We start from the raw sequence: 17,125 nt of genomic DNA on the forward strand, positions 1-17,125 counted from the left end.
ATATAGGCTATATACATAGTTAAAATGTTATATGTATATATATATATATACATATATGTATATACACACAAGTTTTTAACCAGTTTTAAACAAAGGCTTTCATTTTATATACACGCACGCACGCACACACACATTATATATATATATATACACAAGCATATATGTATGTATGTATGCATGTAACACATACCGGTATTATCTTATATAACATATATTTTTTCGTATATTAATGTATCGCTGTCCTTCTGAAACTCTCCATACTTTGTGACTTGTATTTTTTGCAATAAATCATAATTAGTCACCCTTTATGTTTGCTGTTGGGTTTTGCAAATGTCTAACCAATAATAAGTATTTAAAAGTGCTTGTCAAATTTGACAACACAGTATTAAATTATTTAAAAAGTACAATGTTTAATTCCGTTTTTCAGAAAAATAACAAATTCGGCCATTTGAGGTTTTGGAAGGAGAGTGACAATATAATGTCTTAAACGTTATATATGCTTTAAAATAAAGCAATAAGCCCCAAGAAAGCACTGGGTTACAGTGAATTTTATAACAGCTAAGGGCGTTGTGGCACGAGGCGAAGCGGAGTGCCTAAAACCCCCTTAGCTGTTATAAAATACACTTGTAACCCACTGCTTAGCGGGGCTTATTGCTTTTATAAAACAGTTATTCCATATGCGTAGCAAGGTTTCATAAATAAAGTAAATAAAGTGATATGTAGGCTATGTAATGCAGTCAGCAGTTATAAATCAGAATCAAGGACCAGAACTTTTTGAACCCCAGCCTTACTATATAATATGAAATGCTACTAGGAACCTTTTTTATTGCCATTTTATTTCCTACAAGAATGGGCACAAACATTTGCAATTCTCCATAAATAAGAATGAACAGAATGCCAAAATGAAAACAAAAAGCATTTTAAAATAAGTTTTAAAGCTGGTCAGACACAAAAATCTATCCATTAAAGAATCATTCAAGGTACCCAATCTTTCTCACACACCACATTAGATTCTTAATATAAAAACAAGCCATTCATATTGGTTTCTTTAGATTTCCCCCTGTGGCAAGAAAACAGTTGAACTAAGAGATTATATTTACAAGGACTATGTACTCTCAGTCCCTCAGAAACAAACAAAAACAAATATTTACATAATCTGTGATTTAATATTTTCATGTTTGTGAGTTAAGCCTATTTTAATACACCGAATAAGCAGTATTGTATGTTGATAAAGATTTAAATTCTCAACACATTTTGTTAGCAAAAGCAGCTAGCAAAGAAAAACAAACAAACCCTCTTATCTAGAACAGTCATTGAAAATTTACGAAACAAACAAAAAAGTACAAAAAAGATCGAATAACACAAAAATACAAAGAAACAATTCCCTAAAATATGCCAATGGAGTCACACATTTCTTTTTTTTTGCAAAGAGCATAATACAAACATAATACATAATACATACAGCTGTTAAAGGCACAATCCCTGTGTCAGCGCTGCTTGCATGTGAAATTGCACTATATATTGCGACTAATACACTGTACAGATCTCTCTTACCCGAGAATTTGCATCACTAAAGCTGCATTAAGAAAACATAGTGGTCTGTTTATTATGAAGCGACCACAATATCGCAACCGCTCGAAAGAAGTTTTATCCCAGCACCCTCGAGCACAGCTTTCACGAGTGATGATACACAGACGAACTGTCACACAAATATTTCAAAACAGAGACAAAGAAATCCTTATCTAAGATATAGAACTGCAATTTATGGAAATGATAATTACTTGTTATATTTTTACATTCACAATCTCAAATATACAAACTCTTCTGATCTTGATCCTCTCCAAAAAAAAAGAAGTTTGGATTAGCCGGTACTGTGCCACGTTTGTTAAAGTGACAGTTCACCCAAGAATTCTGTCATCATTTACTCACCCTCTTGTCATTTCAAACCTGTATGACTTCCTTCCTTCAGCAGAACACAAAAGATGTTGTTAACCGGCACCCATTGATTTGCATTGGTTTTGTGTACATACAATAGAAGTGCATGGGTTTCGGTGCTGTTCGGTTACCGACTTTCATCTAAATATCTTCTTTTGTGTTCTGCGGAAGGAAGAAAGTAAGTCATAGAGGGTGAATAAATGACAGAATGTTCGATTTTGGGTGAACTATCGCTTGAACATTACAAACAACCATCGAGAATGAATGTTATTTTTTGCAAGATGCGAATTCATCACTACATCAATACTTATAAAGCTACACAGTTAAGATCATTACAAAGTTTACGGTCTATCCTCGGCGCTTGCCCCCCCTGTAGGCAAGCACACGTGCTCTGCTGCCACATGTTGTTGCAATGACACAAACAGAACAGAAGAGCGCGGTATACTGCACAGGCCACAGCACGAGCTCCTCTAGTAGTAGAGAGGAGCAGATCGGTCGTCCATGATGCTTGGCCTGAAGTAGACCTCCAAGGAACGATCACTAGACGAAGGGGTGGAGAACAAACACAGTCAGTACGTCTCCAACACAGCCTGCGCCAGTGAGCCGCTACCACACATCAACATGTACGCACTAAACAAGATCTACTTGCATTCCAATTTGGGCTACAGAATAAAGGTACTGCTGAAAGGCATACAGCCATTCATTTGACATATACTTATGAACAGGTATTTGGAGAAGAAAGTCTATGAAGGGTGTATCGAGCAAGCATGCAAATGGAACAAGACTCAGTTCGTGAGCGTTTACTTTAGTCAGCATTGATAGATGCATGCAAGAGTTAGATTTGGGGTTACCTCCTGTGCCAACACATTGCCTCCATGAAAACACCATTTCCCGGCAACCTACGACCTCTCTGGCCGGTACGAATTACACAGCACACACACAAAAAAAAGCAAACCAACCAGAGAGGCGGGTGGCGGCATGAGACGAAACAGTTGTGAAGCCCTATTGCCCGTTTAAGCCCAACAGCGAATGAAAGTAGAAAACAAAAAACAAGAAAAGGGCATGATCGGTTGGCTTAGCAGCGATGGAGGCAGGTGACTTACGGAGGTCCTGCAACACTCAGAACCGGGACAATTCAGGACCCAAACTGGAAGGTAAAGAAAGTCCAGGGGTTTGTACCTGACAGCTCAGCTCGGACTGAGGCTATGCATGGCTACATTTCCACCGCATTCACACGACTGTTAGTGTTGCGTTAGATGGCTGTTGGTTACTCGCTCTGTGACATGGTGTTTTTGAACTGCTCACTGATTCGGATAGATGACGTCACAAGTCTTGTGTTAATAGATGAGTAAACAACACGCTTCAAGAGATGACATGGGTTCAAAATATAGTGCAAAATGAAGAGTCTGCCCATAGCAGTGTCGTTCTTAACCAAACAGGCCAATTCATAAAGCAAAGTGTGTTTAAAAAAAGAAAAAAATTCTAGAGCACATCTCATCATGAATGCATCTATAATATCGATTTCTTATATATCTTAAATATAGAGTATATATATATATGTCAGATCAGTTCTCCGCTGTAAGAACACAGAAAGAGAAGTTAGAAGATTAAGGCTAGCAGGCAAGCACACAGCACAAAAACACACGGACAGGTCACGTCTTCAAACAGACACAAGGACACGATGCACAAACACGCAAGTGTCTGCTCTTCAGGTTTGTATGGGAGTTGTTTGGTTTTACGGGTGATCCGAGGTGCGCTTCGTTTTCCCCAGTGGAAAGAGTTCAAAATTCAAAATGACAGTGAAAATCATCAAACGCTCTTTGAACAATTGTTTTATTAATATATAGATATTTTTATTTATTCGTTCCGTAAAAAGTCACCATACATTCAAGGTCAAATGTTCACTATGTTCCTCCTCGGCATGCATATTGTGAGCGTTACACTTATTTCTTGTGCAGTTTTCCTAGTTTGTCTATTTTCCAAGGAAAAGAAACTGAAAAGAACAACAACACAGAGGGGACTACACCACAGCTCCAGAGGATCTGTCAGTCAACATCCTAAAACTGCAAACATCCTGTACAACAGGGGAACGCTTTAGAGACATGGGCTGGTGGCACTTTCATATCAGGGTCGGAATTGCATCGGAATGAATATTCACAAAAAAAAGGATTCACAAATGTTGTGTGGCGTACCCATCTTATTGGAATGATTTAAGACAGTGTATGACAAAGATAAGGATGATCTTTTTCACATTCGTAAGCCCTATTTTGAGAATGCATCACTTAATAAACTAAATCAATTTAGATTTAAAGTAAAATATAAATCTAAAAATTATGTATTTTGTAAAGCAAAACTGTAATTTGTAAATTACGTTTACGTATTCATTTTATTCTGTAAATGTGTATTTAGTTTGCATTTGTGAATTACATTTGGCAGATATCAATTTGAGCAAAAACGGCATAACTTTTTTAGTTAAACTAAACAAATATTTGTTATTGAGTAAGTACTTAAAAATTCGCCACATTCACCATGGTAAACTTGTAATAATGATATTTAAACTGTCAGGTCCAATTTCGTCGGAAATGCGATTTGAATGTGGACATTTTTGTGTCATCTAGTGGTGAGGTTGTGAATTGCAACCAACGGCTCACACCACCCCTCCATTTCGAAGCACTACGGCGGCTGACCGGAACTGAGATGTAGTCACGTTTACGCTTCTTTGCCAAAGGAGATAACATATTTACGCAACGCGCTTTGTAGTAGAGCCATTGAGAGAGAGAGAGTCGCGTCAACTCCATTGACTCCAATGGAACCGTTTTTTCACAGCAATGGCGGTTCATGGAGGCTCTCAATAGTTCACGGAAGTTACTAAACAGACCAACTGAGATAAACCTTTAACCCATTTAAACACTTAAGTCATTTAATGAATAAAAAAATGAAAGAAATAAAGCATTTAAACAGAAAAAAATTAATCACGTGACATGCAGAAATTTTTAACTTCCGTTGGCGTAACTCTCTCTCTCAATGGCTCTGGTCTGTCGAGCAGTTTGTCCGTTTAGGGCTACTGTAGAAACAACATGGCGAATTCCATGTAAGGGGACCCGCGGTGTATGTAGATAGAAATAGCTCATTCTAAGGTAATAAAAACATAACACTTCATTATGAAAGGTCTTTAAACACATCTGAACACATAGTTATGTATATTATATTGAATTTCTGTCAATAGATCCTCCAAAAACTTACACAGTTTCCCATTAATGGATCATATTTTTCTAAATGTATTCAGTTCAACACAATTCAGACCCTGTAGTTCTGTATGTCTGAAACAGGATAATGGGATTTTGGGGGTGTGGTGGGATAGATTGAGTTTATGCTCAGAGCACTTTTCTTTCATGCATGCAAGGCGAGCGGACACGTGCTGGTCTCGGAGAACAGCGCGGTCCCACCCAAGTATTTTGAAGCTCATGCAACCTTCACGCTGGTATGTAGGTCCACTGTTGTTTGGCACTTGGGAGAATTTAGATTTTCCTTCATATTATTCCAATCCTGTCTGTGAATAGGAAAATCTAATCTGCTTTAATTTTGGCACAATGTGACACAGCCTCTGGATCAGAGGCGCACCAGGTAATACATGAGGGAATCACAAAAACGCAAATGCTCTTCAAAAACACAGAGAGAGAATACACTCTGCACAACTCAACCACAAATAATAAAAAAAAGAACACTCCTCATTTCGCATGAGCCTCCCATAACATCTGCTTAGAAAAAAGAACAGCGAGAGCTTCGTCATTAGGAGAGCTGCTCCAAAATACCAAATGAGCTTTTCTTTTCGGCACTTTTACATGATGTCGTCATTTTAAAAAAACAACCACATAGCAAAACTTGTGCTCATGCATGAAAGACAGGAAGTGGTAAGCAGTCTCTTTGGAGTCCACAGCGATGTCATAGCGGCGTCACTACAGGCGAATCACAGTCCGTAAAGCGGCGAGGCGAGCAGTTGGACTGTGTTCCGGTCGATCCTCTCAGAGCTCCCCCCCGACCCACCACACGCGACCGGCACTATCGCCCCGGCAAGACGCAGGGAGGAAGAGAGGACAGAAAGGAGGGATGAGACTGGCCCCTTCCATTGGAGGAGGAGTGTGTGGAGGCAGAGCTTAACAGGGGGGAGGGGCTAAGGGAAGTAGGGGCGTGGCCCCTGTGCTATCCGGAGCTGTATCTGTGTCTGATAGTCTGTCTGTGTTCACACTGTCGAAATCAATTTGCCATCGGAACTGTGGAACAAAGAGAGAAGGAAGCTTGCCAGGTCGGACACATTCAGAGAGAAATGAAGAATAGACAAGACAGACAAAAATGGGCGGCGGGGGCTCTTCACCCGTCTAACCTCTGTCTACTCTCTGGCCAGATGAGAAACACGAGAATTATGAAATGTGCCATGGGATGTTAAATTCCCATTATTTTAAACAATCGATTTGCAGTTAAAATTTTAAATATTAAAATGTAATCTAAGCCTGAATATGTCGCAGAAAAAAAGGAATATTTTGGGTTGGCTCAATTGACGGCATATGTTATCAATTACAACAATTCTGAATAGTCCCTAAATTGGGTCAAGGCATTACACCAAACAAACATATTGTATGTAAATATTACCATGAAGCCTGTTCGATAAAATCACTTGTTTTCATACAATATACTGTATCAAACACTTAAATATGTTAAAGTGTCTACACCGCACGCGGTGCGATGCGACACGACACAACAAAAGACAATAGAACGCATTAGAACCCATAAAAATTTTATCCACACTGGATGCGACGCAGCAATCCCATTGGAACAAGCCGCGTGTCATGTCGCATCGCGCCGGTCACATCCGGTGGACACACAGTGTTAGCATGTGGTGCGACCAGTAATATTAATAATTTATAAATACTTCATTTTGTGGCTGAAACATAAATCTATAAAATACAGTATGATTTAGTGAATGGTATTTTAAACATACATACACTGTAAAAAAATATTTGCTGTTTTTTGTTGGTTCAACTTAAAAATGATTGCCTTAAAATTTTAAGTTAATTTAACTTAAAAATAATAGTTAACTCAATTAATTTCTCATTGAGCTGACTAAACTCGTTGAGTTGACTAATATTTTTAAGTTTAATTAACTCAAAATGTTAAGGCAACCAGGTCACTTATTTTATTTTAGTTGAACCAACCATTCAACCAACCGATTTTCACGAAAAATAAGTTTGTTAAGTTAAGAAAACAAAATTATACAACAGAAATATGAGATGATTACTTGCCTAAAGTCAAAGAAATAAAAATACTTCGTTTCTAAATACTAAAGATTTAAAAAAATAAACACGTCAAGAAATTGAATTAATTTAAAGATAAATCACGGTCGCAACACATGACATATTTTGAAGCTATGGCCAATTCATAGATGAAAAACATTATAATCACTTAATTTCACATTTAAATCTGCATTTAAGTATACACCACATTCTTAATGTTAGAATAACTGCAAAAGATATTATTATTATTTATTTATATGTTGCAATTGGCATGTTGAAAATCCTTATACGTCATTGTCCCAAATACAACCTGCACATTAACCTTTTAACAAGTCCCATTGACCTCTATTATAAGTGCAAAACTGAAGGATGATAAAAATATGTTTTGTCACAGATGCTGTCGATACCCAAAACATTCCTTCGGTGTGAAATGAAATAAGGGGGTTTTACTTATGGTAACTCATCTAAAGACACCTAGAGACGCAGACTATGAACAGCTCTGCTCCTGCCCTGAACGAATCACATCTACACACACACAATGAAGTCAACAACAACAATGCATCTTACATAAGGATACTTCTCTTATCTCAAATCCATCTTTACACACTAACATGCACACACAAAACAGACAGATACAGAACCTTCTCTTAATAAACCATTTTCAATTCTCTGAGAAAAAAAACAGGGTTTGTCCTCTGACAAATATCAGCGCTACATTGCACATTTAGCATAAGCGAGCAAGAGCTAAGAAAGGGGAAAAACACAAATTAACTACTGTTCGCTAACACAAGTATAACTAGCAGTACAGTTTTGGGTATATTGGTAAGATTTGTCGGCTAATTCATTATTTAGTGTCGACTGTCTTATTTATTAAGAGCCTATCTTACCTTGTGGCAAAGGGATTGTCATAATCCTCTAGCGCTGGCTGCAATTCCCAAAGACATTATTTCAGTGCTGCTTAGCGGCCAGAGAAAAAACATCCAAGGGTGCACCAACACAGGTTAATAAAGGAATAAATTCACCCCAAAATAAACACGCTGTCGGCGTTTACTCGCCATCACACCGTTACATTCCTTTTTCTGTGGAAATTGAACATTTTGCATTGTGTACAATGACCAAGGGCAGAAAGCACTACAAAAGGGATGTCTTCTGTGATAAATGTCATTATATAGATATAAATGACTGACAGGATGGACTTACTAGATAACAAATGGTACAGACCCTTTTACTGTATGTTACCGCACAGATGTGATGTTTTTGGAGCTCAATCTAAGCTTTTGTTGTATGCAAATTGTTCTTCAAACCACGTTCCACAAACCAAATCATATGGACTTGGAACAACGTGAGGGACAAATTTTCATTTTAGGGTGAACTTCTCCTTTAATATGAAAATCATGCATGTTAAAAAGTGACCCCCACCAGCAGATAGAGTCAGTAATGCAGGAAAGACATTACAGCACGTGTACAGAATATACAGGATTAAAAGAGAATTACAGAGAGACACCTGACTTATGCTAATATTTGTGCATGTGTGTACCTGTGCAAAGCCAGCCATGCTGTAGGGGCGTGGCCGAGTCTGTGTAAGACTCTGTGCCAAAAGTCGGGCAGTCAGACCATAGTCAGGCATGGGCAAAGACATGTCCTCTCTCTCCAGCAGGTTCCCTGTGCTGCTGCTTTTCCCATGATGAAGACTACAGGATGAAGGTCAGCCAATCAATAATCGCAACACAGATGAACCACAGATTGTGAAGCATTTACGTGCTTTAAGGGCACCAGAGAAGAGTGGTAAAGGACTATATGTAATCTGGACTTTTAACTACATTTAAATATGTGCATAAAAAGCACACTTACTGTATGTCTTACAAGACCACACATCAGCCAAGCTTTGTTAAAGGGACACTTCACCCAAAAATGTTTAATATTTGGAAGAATGCTTATAACCAGACAGATTTTGCCCGCATTGACTCCCTTAGTAGGAAAAATGTATTTATCATTTTTTTTGTTCTGTTGAACACAAAAGAAGATATTTTGAAGAATGTAGGAGAGCAACAGTTCTGAGGCACTTTTGACTACCATTGTATTTTTTCCTACTATGGGAGTCAATTGGGGGGGGATCTGTCTGGTTATAAGCATTCTTCCAAATATCTTTCTGTGTGTTCATCAGAACAAAGAAATTTATACAGATTTGGAACAACTGGAAGGTGAGTAAATGATTACAGGATTTTCATTTTTGGGTGAAGTATCCCATTAATTATGAATTGTGGCCCTAAATTTGAAAAGAGCCAGAACTTGAAATGCATGCAATGGTGATTTCTAAAGAAAGAATAAAGAAGAACGAATTCTTCGACATGATCACAGCCTTTAGGCACTACTTGAGATAAATGTCTAACACGTGACAGTATATGCCTATATACAGTAAAAGATGATTTATTTCAACATGTATTGAAAATGGCAGATTTGGGTTTACTTGACGAGTTACCTGTGCATGCTTTCAGGTGAGAGTGCATTTTCAGATAGAGTGAAAAAGAGAAAGACAGAAGTGAGATGGTGTGGAAAGCCCTTATATGGAGAAGAACTTGTGCAAATTACAAGCTATATAAATACTGTATATATTACTAAAACAACAAAGGTAAAACACATTTCTGTGCGTATGGATTGCTGTGAAATGCGGTGGAAATAGTGTGTAAGAGCTTTTCTCTGCACATAAATACACAATCAGTTCTCCATTACTGTATTTGTCAATGAGACCCATTGTCTTTCATTGTAGAAAACATGTTAGTATATGTTACACATACATGTTATAGTACCTTTGTTTTACCCAGAAACCAAATCGAGTTAATAAGTGTAAGTAGCCTAATGCTGAAGTAATGAGATTAGATGAACAAGTGTAATCTAACACATTATTACACAACATTAGAGATTATAATCAGTACCAGAAGTGCTCTAGTCAGCAATGAAAGGCACATACTTCACTCTTAACTTCTCACTGTCGCTGTCGGGCAGCACTCGAGTGTACGAAAAAGGAAACCAGCCACGCCTGAAAGAAAAAAAACACATTTTTATAAAAACTTAAAGGCATTGAACCATGGAGATCGCAATAGTTTATTCAGTAATGTCATAAAGCAGAGAGCAAATGGAAATGCCAGCATGAAAAATCTATCCTTGACCCATCTTCATGTCATTCCAAATCTGTATTTCTTCTGCAGAACGCAAAAGAAGATATTTTGAAGAATGTTGGTAACCAAGCGACATTGACCCCCATTTACTTCCATTGTATGGACACAAAACCTCAAAATATCTTTTGTATTTCACAGAAAAAAAGAGTCATATACAGGTTTTGAATGACATGAGAGAAATGGCAAAATTTTCATTTTGTAGTGAATGCCTTTTAGTCTCCTGCTTTTCAGACATTCATCCTGAAAGTCTCACATACTGTATTTGATGTCTTTTGTAGAGATGGAAAGGAGCTCTCAACATATAAAAATGTTCATCGCAGAATTTTATTTTTTTTCTGAATTTGATATGAACTTACAGTATTTCTCACCAATGTTTGTTCCAAAGACAAATTATGACAAAAATGGTAAATGATTCCTCTAAATGTGAAGATCCGCATGCCAACCAGAGTTATTATGGTTTTGTTTTTAGTTTTATTCATATTTTAAATTGGCTTTTATTTTTAGATTTTTAGTTTTGTGTTAATTTTAGTTTTAGTTTAAGTTGAGCAATTTTAGTATATGTTTTTGTAATTTAATAATTTATTGGTTTATTTTTTATGTTGCTAAACTCTTAAAAAAAGGTTCTTCAAAAGGTTCTTCAATGCCATAGAAGAACCATTTGGTTCCATAAAGAACCTGTAACATATAAAGAACCTTTCTGTTTCCCAAAAGGTTCTTTGTGGTGAAAAAAGGTTCTTCAGGTTATAAAAAGTAAGAAAGAGATGATTCTTTAAAGAACCTTTGACTGAATGCTTCTTTGTGGAACCATAAATGGTTCTTCTATGGCATCCCTGTGAAGAACCTTTCAAGCACCTTTATTTTTAAGAGTGTATATAAGATTCATTCATGTTTATTTTTTATTTTAGTTTTTGTTTATTATTATAATTTGAGTGCTTTAAACTTATTTCACTTTATTTTTGAGGCAACATTTCAATTTTTCCTTTAGTTTCCAACTTTTAGGTCAATATTTTACTTGATTTCAATGAACAATAATGTTTTCAAAATTTTAATTTTAGTAAACTAAAATAACCTTGACGCCAACAATAGTCTCACGTTTTTGTGAAAATGTAAGGTTGGTATAATTTTAAAATGAATGATTTTCTAGTATAGAAGTTTCACATTTCGGATTCATTTAAGTCCTTACAGGTCAGGGTTCTGTCCATTTTTGTTGTTGATCTACACATGAGAACTTACATCTTGTTCTTCTCATTCTCTCCATAGTGCCAGCCGTCTCTAGCCTCTGGCACCAGCAGGATGATGATGTCTCCCTCAGTGAAGCTGAGCAGGGTGCTGTTGTCTCCAGCAGCGTGGGAGAAAATGGCCTGGACAAGAGAGCGTCCGTTCTTCTCCAGACCCGCTGCCATTGAACTCGACCGGGGCAGAGTCCTTGTCTCTCCTAGAGAGGGTTTGGATGGATTACAAACTAATAACGAAATTATTTTATTTACAGCCATTTTAATGTGTAAGAGGACGGGACACTGGAGACACAGAGGTGTCCATACGGTAATGTTGATGTACCAATGTACCATTTTGATTTTCTTACCCACAGCGGTCTTGTTTTTAGCCGGCTGGGGTCTGCGGACAGGCAGGGTGTTGGAGTAGACGTCGCTGACCTGTCTCTGGGGCTGGCTTTGGGTTTGAGACTGACTCTGTGGGGATGGCGGTCTTCCCTGGGCGACTCCGCCGTCCGTCCAGTACTCGTCCCCGTGGACCCCCGTCGTCCCGTTCACCAGAGACATGCCATCAGGACCCATTAGTCGCTGCAATAGTGAAGACAAAGCAAGAGCCATGTCAGACGAACACACGAACTAGCAGACAGGGTCACAGACTTCCAAAAAAGCTCTTTGATGTACAAGCATCACTTCAGCAGTAGCGCCAATGTAACGGGTGTAGAAGCTCAGTTATTGCTTGCAGGCTGGATATTACGATTGCGTGAGTGTTCTGCTTCTGGCGAGAGCCACTCGACAACAGCGATGCGGGCTGAAGTGAGTTTTAAAGAGGTTGAATCATCTGACGCCCAGCTATCGCCGCAGTGTGAAAATGAAAGTTTATTCTTTGGTGGTTCAGACAAGCAAACAGGCATCAGGATGTCAAATATTCATGCAAATGTATATGCAAAATGAGAGTTGAATATTTAGCTGACTTTCAACCAATGTTCACTGCAACATGACCAGAGATGGGTTTGGTTGGGGTGTGTGTGCCAAATATATATCAAAATGAGAATCCGAAAGGCCTAAAAACCATTTTGCAACTATCATTGTCATGTTTGAAGGAATGAAGCCGTACTAACCCCCTGGTGGCCCAGGCCACTTCCCATGAAGGCAGCTAGTTCAGGTGGCACGGGCAGTGGTTGTGCTCCAGGGATGGGATCTGAGATGACCAGGTTGCCCTTGGAGGAGTGCAGAGGGCTGGAGAGGAGAGTGCTGGAACCAGACGTCATCTGCTGGGTGATCAGCATGGCCCTCTCAGGCAGCTTGTTGGGGTCTGAACAGGCCTGCTGCCATACTGGGATCTTCTGGGTGAGCAAATCTTTACCCTACAAACAACAGCAAAGCACCAAGTTTTTTTCTGAGTGAATAAGAGAGATACTAGATGGCCATTACACTTCTTTCATACAAGTTACCATACAGTAGTTCTACCAAAATAACATATTTGCTCCGATAGAGATCTATTTACATAGATTGCACATATACATCTATATACTATACATACGCTGCCATACTGGAATGGTTGAAACCGTTCGGAGTCCACGTTTTTCTTGCGGATTTGGTCACCTCTTAAACTTCTGTTACAGGTGAAAGGTGGAAGGATTTTGTTCATAACACAACTTAAGGTAAGATTTTATTTTATTTATCAAAGTACTAGCATCTGGGCTAGGGTCATTGTGCTATTTTTAGTTGCCATTGGGGGATGTGTTATGTAGATCTGGCAACCACGCCAAGCTGATCTGTGAACATTCAAGAGCAAGTTGTCTCTGCAACCGTTGTTACACATGTGTATAAAATCAAATGTTAGCCGTTGTGTCAAACCTCACTGCTAACTAGAGATGCACCGATAAATCGGCCAATAATCGGTAACGGTCGAAAAAAGCAATTTTTCACTCTACCGCAGACATTTTAAAACCGCAAATGATCAGGGCCTATATATCCTGTCAATCAAAAGAGGACATGAAAATGCAATGAATTTATGCTCTGTTTATAGAAAATGTTAAGAAACATCACAAGTTTGATGTTCAATATTAATAGTCATAATATGAATTAATAACATTCAGAAAGTTAAGAAATATTTTTATTTCTTCTTCAGAATCAGTATCGGCAGATATCACCCTGAATAATCGGCTATCGGTATCGGTGGAGAAATTTCGTATTTGAGCATCTCTATTGCTAACACAAAACAATACTAACACAACAGTACAACGTTAGCGAAATCTAAATTATGGTAAGATTATAAAACCTGTAGTTTTGAGTAGAGTACATAAAAAACATGGAAAATGGTGAGCAACTGTAACTAAAATGGTGGACGTGTCTGGAGCAGTTAAAGGTACAGTTCGCCCAAAAACGACAATTCTGTCAGCATTCACTCACTCCTTACTTCACTCAGATTGTTCCAAACCTGTATAAATGTCTTTGTTTTGCTGAACAAAAAGGCAGATATTTGGAAGAATGTCAGTAACCAAATTAGATCTCATACCCCATTGACTCCCATAGTATTTATTTTCCCTGCTATGGCAGTAAGTGGGAGATGAGATCTGTTTGGTTACTGACATTCTTCCAAATAACTTCCTTTTTGCTCAGCAGAACAAAGACATTTATACAGGTTTGAAACAATCTGAGGGTGAGTAAATGTTGACAATTTTCATTTTCAGTGAACTATCCCTTTAAATGTGGTATGTATATATACGGTTACTACAGTAAAATCTACAGTATTGTTTTGGATGGTTGCCATGCCTCACTATGTAGTTGCTAAGGTGCTCTGAGTGTTTTAGGACATTGTCAGGACCGTCAATGCTGCACAATCCTTTTCAACGTGTAATTCATCTTACGTAATTCGCTTTTGTTGTAAGTGACTGTTTGTGAGCAAATGCTAATGGGTCTCTCACTTGTCGGACCACTAACAGCACGATGCAGTGTGGGTGAGGGGCATTCGTCTCCATCCCGCCGCCCACTTCTGGTGACTCACGCACAAAACGCACTCACGCCTCCTAAATCTACCACACACTCTCTCTCTCTCGCTCTCTCTTCAGCGCGGCCTTTCTGAACTCTTCCCACACACGCCTCCGTTCAGATCAGCTACTGGACAGGATGTTCTTGAAAACTGAGGGTTTTTCTTTCAGCCCTCCCAACAAATCCAACGTTCCCAGCAGACAGAACCGCACGTCTGGCCAGTGATGAGGGGGTTACCGTTTAATACGGGCACATTATTCACTGATAAAATTTGCTCGGAGAAACTCCCAAACACGCACACAAGCGTGCAGATGTAAAAGGATGCGTTTACGCAGGTTGCACGTGCAACGGGACCCCATGCAGATCGTAATATCTGCTCCGCGTGCTGTCTGGAGATTCAATGAGGTGATTTTTAATGAGGTGGGGAAATAGCTTTGTTATTATGGATAATTGATACGGCAGAAACGCCGTGCGTTGCTTCAAAGGCGCATTTGGAATGCGAGTGCAGACAATTGCAGAGAACAAATCTCATCTCCTCTTTGCAATAAAGCCCAAACAAACTGAGCCCAATGGAGACTGTGGTGAAGGCTGATCTTTAGGGATTGCCATGGCAACTGCTGCGGTCTTCAGCTGTATTATAAGAGAGACTTCATATGCAGAGATGCTTACTATCTCACTGCACACAGAAAGCAAGAGTAGTTTCTGAAGCTCAACTGGCGCAAGCTATGGCGAGGTCATGGCTTCGATTCGACTCCCGAAGACAATCGCAAGTGGTAAAACTCTTTACACTTAATGTATAAATCGACAGTGACTTAATGTAATGTTTGGGTCTCACCTTTCCATGGTAAGCGCTGCTGTTCTTGGCCACAGCACACTGACGGTCCACTAGGAAACAGTATCTCCTGCGCTCCTCCGAAAGTGCCGTTTTGTAGCCCTCTGCAATGAAGGAATCCAGCTCGCTTTGTTTACTGCTGATGGTCTCAACGTACTGGAGAAAGAAAATAAGAGAACTCAGTCCGGCAGCATTTGTGGTGAATATACAGAATGCAATAGACTTGATGCATCAAAACCTAAAGGCGCCCTATTTGATTCGACAGCTACGGTCAAGAGGACAAGACCTTTAGTTAGTAATAAATTTGTTCACACATCACTATTTAATGGCTTATGAGAACCAGATAGAGCGCACTAGTCCAAGAACCATGTTTTTGGTAACATGGAGCTTGACAAGACCTGTACCCGTTCACTTTCATTACATAAAACAAAGCAAGCAGGTTTCCAAAGCAGAAAGTTTTCCAATTTGTTTTCCAAGAAATCAGATTTGACACAACATAAAAATGAGTAAATTGTTCATTTTTTGCAGAATGCCACAATATTTTCTACTGGTTTTAAAGGTTCAAATTGGGTATGAGGTTATAAAGCCCTTTTCCCATTTAAAGTGATTCACCTAAAAATAAAAATGATGTCATCATTTACTCACCCTCGAGTTCCAAATCTGTATAAATGTCTTTGTTCTGGTGAACCCAGAGGAAGATATTTGGAAGAATGCTTATAACCAAACAGATATTGCCCCCCATTGACTACCATAGTAGGAAAAAAACAATGGTAGTCAAAAGTGCCCAAGAACGGTTTGCTTTCATACATTCTTCAAAATATCTTCTTTTGTGTTCAACAGAACAAAGAAATTTATAAAGAACATCCAAATATCTTAATCTGTGTTCATCAGAAAAAAGACATTAATTCGGGGTAAGTAAATGATGACAGATTTCATTTTTTGGGTGAACTGTTCCTTTAAATCTTTTTGCTTCTTACCACAAAGTATAATTTACTCTGTGGAATATTGACATATATCATGGTCCAACATTACATCATACTTTATGCACAATTGTATTAATATGGTATTCCGGGGCATTACCATGGAAAAGTATCTACACACAAAAAAATAGTAGGAACAGTTATTTGGTGCTTAGATTAAAACAGCGTAGAAACACGAGTAGAAGCTCTATTCACATGCGAAAGCATTTGAGATGGTAATTTTTCTTATGAATACTAAAAGGTTTTTTAGCCTCTCTGCTGATTGGCCCATGATCACCTTGCCGTCTCTCTCTCACATCCCCGGCGGGAACTCTGAGCTCCCGGAAATGTCAGAACCATTACAGAACTCATTATCTCAACACATCCAGGTGTTTTAGTGCCCTATTCCAATTTACCCACAGCAGGACGAGGGGGACTCCCCATCGCCCGCTGGTATCATCATGTATTTCAGTTACATTGGTCTCAATGAGAGAGCATTATAATGTCGAAAGCACTTCAGACGCCATCAAGAATCAATGATGGGAACTGCTTCAAAAAAACTGCTTAAACGCAAAAGATTAAGAGGGAGTCAGAAATGTAATGGAGCAGAAAATCTCCTACGGTCACGCGGCAAAAGCTTGGGTGTGTTCGGATGAACTTTGGGATGTAAAACTAATGGCTTGTAAAAGCAGCAGGAGCGTTTTATGGAGAGGTTTGATGGGCTTCCATCTAT

At 38.7% G+C, this 17,125-nt stretch overlaps 1 protein-coding gene across 8 annotated transcripts in view; it reads right to left on the reverse strand.

Moving 5' to 3' along the window:
- Positions 1-815: 815 nt before the first annotated feature.
- The window catches only part of baiap2a (BAR/IMD domain containing adaptor protein 2a), an 82,940-nt gene continuing 66,630 nt past the window's right edge, over positions 816-17,125 (reverse strand). The window contains exons 7-15 of one of the 8 annotated variants that reach the window (XM_057347255.1): positions 15,437-15,589; positions 12,729-12,974; positions 11,982-12,198; positions 11,633-11,834; positions 10,192-10,260; positions 8,761-8,914; positions 8,111-8,148; positions 3,039-3,082; positions 816-2,475 (exon numbers count right to left, since the gene is read on the reverse strand). In XM_057347255.1, coding sequence (XP_057203238.1) covers positions 3,055-3,082; positions 8,111-8,148; positions 8,761-8,914; positions 10,192-10,260; positions 11,633-11,834; positions 11,982-12,198; positions 12,729-12,974; positions 15,437-15,589 — 1,107 coding nt within the window. In that variant the 3' untranslated portion in view covers positions 816-2,475; positions 3,039-3,054. Of the gene's footprint in view, positions 6,207-8,110; positions 8,149-8,760; positions 8,915-10,191; positions 10,261-11,632; positions 11,835-11,981; positions 12,199-12,728; positions 12,975-15,436; positions 15,590-17,125 lie in introns of all 8 variants that reach the window. The other 7 variants (XM_057347252.1, XM_057347257.1, XM_057347254.1 and 4 more) reach the window with 7 other exon arrangements.

The sequence above is a fragment of the Triplophysa rosa genome, linkage group LG11 (assembly GCF_024868665.1).
Source record: "Triplophysa rosa linkage group LG11, Trosa_1v2, whole genome shotgun sequence".
Taxonomy (NCBI): Eukaryota; Metazoa; Chordata; class Actinopteri; order Cypriniformes; family Nemacheilidae; genus Triplophysa; species Triplophysa rosa.